The sequence below is a fragment of the Meriones unguiculatus genome, chromosome X (assembly GCF_030254825.1).
Source record: "Meriones unguiculatus strain TT.TT164.6M chromosome X, Bangor_MerUng_6.1, whole genome shotgun sequence".
Taxonomy (NCBI): domain Eukaryota; kingdom Metazoa; phylum Chordata; class Mammalia; order Rodentia; family Muridae; genus Meriones; species Meriones unguiculatus.
This window is the reverse complement of record NC_083369.1, coordinates 19,904,848-19,909,735: the sequence shown is the minus strand read 5'-3', so window position 1 is coordinate 19,909,735 and position 4,888 is coordinate 19,904,848. Positions and strand designations below refer to the sequence as shown.

The following is a 4,888-nucleotide window of genomic DNA, read 5'->3' as shown; positions in this document are numbered from 1 at the left end:
AATAAAATTAATCTTAATGCTCAAAGTAGAAAAGAGCATCAAAAATTCATCCAAGAAATATTGTGGAGGGTGTGATTAAGGGCAAATAAATGACCCATGTTGTTATACTCCAGTTCAATCAGGATCACTTTAAACAGCTAAGGTGGTCAGAGAGAGTGCGTTTGACAAGGTGATGCTTACGTTGTTCTTGAAATTGTGTGTGTGTGTGTGTGTGTGTGTGTGTTGTGATGGTTTTGTTGTTATAAAATTCTGCATTTCAAGAGCTTTGAGGACCCTGAGGATCTTAGTATATTTGCCTTTGTATCGATAAGGAGACTGAAATCTCCAAAAAGAAAGCTCAGTAAGAGACATTAGGACTAGTTTCAAGATGTTCTGGTTCCTAGTCCACTAGTCTCTTGTAGAGGAATGTTAATCTAGCAACATAGCTGCTCTGGCAAGGGATCACATACAAAGACCTTCTAGGTGTATGTGATCCAGCTGGAATGTAGGGATGCCGTGCATTATAGTATGATCTAGCAGGAATACAGACACGACCTTAGTACACATCTTTAATCCCAAACAATGTAGGTAGGTTTTAGTTTATAGAAGGAAGCAGAAGCAGCCATGTTTGAAAGTAATGTCTTATGAGGGGCAGACAAAGTGATGAATCAGAGAAGATGTGACAGAATTAGTCAAGATAAGATACGGCCAACCCTCATGAGAACAGACAGGAAAAACAGTCTATAGAGAATTAAAGAACAGTCAGTGTCTTCTGCAGCTAATTCTTGGGCCACAGTTTCAAATCATATTTGTTAAGTATGTCGACTTTCCTTCCAAACATAAAATCAAGCAAAGAAAACCAACCAGGATGATTCCCATGGAAGATAACAAAATACAAACTGAATAGGGTGTGTAGAAACTACAAACAGAGTAAAACATACATTCCAACAGATGCACAAAACACATCAACAGGGTCAGATGAAAGGGGAGGAGGTCCTCCCCTATCAGTGGACTTGGAAAGGGGCAGGGAGGAGATGAGGGAGGGAGGGAGGGATAGGGAGGAAAAGAGGGAGTGGGATACAGCAGGGATAGAAAGTTAATAAATGTAACTAAAAGTAAAATAAATAAATAGATAGATAAATAAATAAAACAGTGCAGGGAGAGAAAGTGAATGAGTGTGGTGTCAGTTCAGCTTGTGGAGTTCAGAGGCAGTTTCTACCAGCACAATTTTAGGGGACAGGTTGCAGAGAGAACACGCTAGAGACAGTTAAAAACAGAACAAGCCAGAGAATGAGCCAGAAGATTAGAACAGATTACTAGAGTTAATTTGAGTCCAAGCAGAGAAATTCAGTCAGAAGCTGAGAGAAATCAGTTTGAATTAGTTAGATTGGAGAGGTTTTTGAGCCAGAACAGTTGAGTTGAACGAGCCAGTAAGACTTCAGAAAGAAGTAGAAAGGATGACCTTATTCAGCAGCAAGTCTCGGAGATGACAATTACATCGGATGAATAAAAGTTAATTTTATGCCTTCCACCAGGAGCTGAGAAAGGAACAATTGACTATTAGAAGAAAAAAACAAACAAACAACAAAAACAAAAACAAAACAAAGCCAAAAAGAAAAGGCCTAGAAATTTGATGGCCTAAAGCAGCAGTTCTCAACCTATGGGTCATGATGCCCTGAGTGTGTGTGTGTGTGTGTGTGTGTATAACAACCCTTTCACTAGGGTCACATATCAGATATCCTGAATATTAGATATTTACAGTACAGTTCATAACAGTAGCAAAATTACAGTCGAAGCAGCAACAAAAATAATTTTTTGATTTGGGGTTACCACATGAGCCACTATATTAAAAGGTTGCAACATTAGGAAAGTTGAGAACCACTGGTCTAAAGGAACTACTGCTTCCCAATCTATGCCCATCCTTCCACCCCCAAAGACACATACATGCCTTCGAATCATGTCTGGGGACTTCTTTATTTCTCAAAAATAAGCTAATTAAGCAGGAGAAACATAAACACGAATCAAAATTGTAAGTTCAACATCAGGTCATTTAATTTACTTAACAATGGGCCTTTTGTTGAAGAATGGCCTCTCTAATGTAGCCTGCCATTTCAAAAGCTTTGAGGTTGAGAGGTCCTCCTTCTGTCCCCCTCTTCCCCTTCACCACAAGGTACACAGATCCCATCTTAAGTACAGTCACTGCCTGGCTACCTCTACTTTGGCCTTTGGTACGCAGGTCCATACTGTAGTTTCCCTCAGTGAACAAGTTGTCACGGATCAACAAGCATTTTGTTCCAGCAAGGGTGACTCCTTGGTGAAACAGCTTTTCTCTCTCCTCTCTTGCCAGTAAGGTCTGAACTTCTTCCTGGGTCATCTGAGTAAAGTTGCCTTCAGGAGAAGCAGCTAGTAACCAGGGTGGACAATCAGTGATAACTGCTGCGTCACTGCACATCTCAGTTTGTAGGAAAAATTTGATGCAGTCTTGCCAGATGGCCTGGCTGACATCCCCTAAGCACTGCATCGGTGAAGTAGGCTGTTGCTAGGTGAGTATAGAGTTCTTAGAGATGGTTTTTGTAGAAAGTTTGTTGATAGTTGTCTCAAGAAGTCTTACCACCTAAGACTGACAAAATTTACAAACAGCCCAGTCTGTGTTTTTTTTGAGGCTTCTCTGAGTAACAAGTTAGTGGAGATGTTGAGTGAAGCTGTACTCCAAGGTGTTTGATGGAGTCTGGAGGCAGGAGTGAGGTCAGTATGGCTTTATGACTTGGTAATAGTCATCATTCACTACATCATAAGAAGCCTCTGGCCGTAGCATTCTAGGGTTGTCTCAATGGTCGATAAGAGAAGGGAATGAAGTGAATCTACTTACTCTCCCAATTATGGGAAGAACACCAGCTCCCAATACGTAAGTAGAGCATAAACATGTGATAACTGAATTGTAATCTTGAGTGTAAAGCAAGGCAGAAGAAACATACTATAATAAATAGTGTTTAACATGTGATTTTATCTTTCAGAGATCTGAGCACTACATACAAAGTGGAAGAGTTTACATGCTTACCAGTTCACATCTTCTATGGAACAACATTCCCTTTTAGCTATTTGGTTTTTTTCTAATCTTTAGTTTACCCTGCAGTCTACACTAACTTTAAATTTAGGGTAATTCACTATCATTACTTGTTCAGCTAGTATCAAGCATTGACTATGTGCCAAGTACTTCCTATTTACCTGTGTAATAAATTAAATAGGCAAACTTCAGAAGTAATATTACTTAAGGCTTTTCAAAAGAGAGAGAAAATATATCATTGCTTACTGAAAATATTTTATGAACCTAACAATTTCTTCCAAGTTTTCCCATTTATTTCCTGTATTTCCTACTCCTGTGAGAGTCCCTTTCTGAATTTTGTCTCTCCTATATTCACTGGTAAGACATTATGCTCCAATATGCCTAAAGAGAACCACTGTAAGGAATCACTAATACTAATGGTGTCAAAATCTGTGGTAGTTCGGAACATTCAATCAGTCAGTCAGTCAATCAATAAGTAATTATTAAATACTGCATGATAACTACTACAATCCAAGTTCGTCCCACACTTTGGAGAGATTCTGTCTCTCCAAATGAACATGATTTAACAGAAGAAAAATAATAGAAGATAGATATATTCCTATTTTCTCAAATAGCATTGATAACTTTGGCAAAAAAGGGAAGTAGAGAATGTCTGAAGAGCAGTAGTGGCTTTATTTTACATAAGGTACTTAGATACCGATTCTTTGATGCAGTGACATTTGGTCAGAGATCTGACAGAGATAAAAATAAATGTGTACATTTCAAAGGGAAGAAAACATTCAAAGTCACTAAGAAATAGCAAATATAAAGTCCCTAGGAGAAATGGTAAGATATTCAATATGATTTAAGCAAAGAAAGAGAGGAAAGAGTAAGGGAAGATGCAGCTGAGAGGTTGAACTATTTATTTCTTTGTAGTCTGAGATTAAGCATTTAGCTTGTATTTTGAGATGGGTAGTCATTATAAAGTTTTGTTCAAAATACGAACATCATTTAAGACTACAGAGTCTAAAAGATCCTGTGTAGGGAGTGGATTCTTTGGAAATAGTTCTATGGGAACTAGGTCCAAAACAGAGATCAGCTAACATGTTATGGTAATAACCCAGCTAAAAAGTCCTGAAGCCTAGGTCAGAATGGAAGTTGAAAATGATTAGATGTGGAGCCTATTGCAAAGGAAGTATTTGTTAAATTATCTGTGTTCTGGGTTAAACAAAAGAATGATAACACCTTCAAAGATTTGGGTCGGAACAATTGTGCTATGGTTTAAATGTGTGTGTTCCTTCTGAAACTATGCTGAACTTTAATCTCCAATTTGAAAATATTAAAAATTAGCTGTCATGGTGTATACTTGTAATGCCAGTACTTAGGAGCCCAAGGCAGGAAAATAGAGAGTTTCAGATCCAAACAGGCTATATAGTTTGACTCTGAGTAAAAGAGAATAGTAGCAACAACAAAAGTATTCCAAGACAAAGCCTTTAAGAAGTAAATCAGCCAAGGGACTCTACTTTCATGTATGGATTATTGCCTGTAAAAGAGCTAATAAGAACTAGTTAGGCCTCTTTTTTTTTTTTTTCTATCCTCTTGTCCCACATGAGTACAAAACATTCAAGATGACCTGGTGAACACCGGACACTGTCTCAAAAACAAACAAACAAACAAAAAACAGAAAACAAACAAAAACATCAAAAGGGGGACTGGGAAGATAGCTAACTTGATGAAGTGCTTGAAAAACAAGCTTGAGGACCCATTTGATCCTATGTACAAAGAAGCCAGACATGGTTCTATTCAATTGTAGTTCCACTTCTGAGGAGACAGAAACAAACGGATCTCTAGTCCATTCCAGCCCCT

The 4,888-nt window shown here is 38.2% G+C and overlaps 1 protein-coding gene across 1 annotated transcript; it reads right to left on the bottom strand.

Annotated features, from left to right (window-relative positions):
- Window positions 1-2,038: 2,038 nt before the first annotated feature.
- LOC110542950 (profilin-2-like) lies at window positions 2,039-2,500 on the bottom strand. The gene has a single exon (XM_021629424.1). It carries the CDS (start codon window positions 2,498-2,500, stop codon window positions 2,039-2,041), a length of 462 nt encoding a protein of 153 aa, XP_021485099.1.
- Window positions 2,501-4,888: the final 2,388 nt, after the last annotated feature.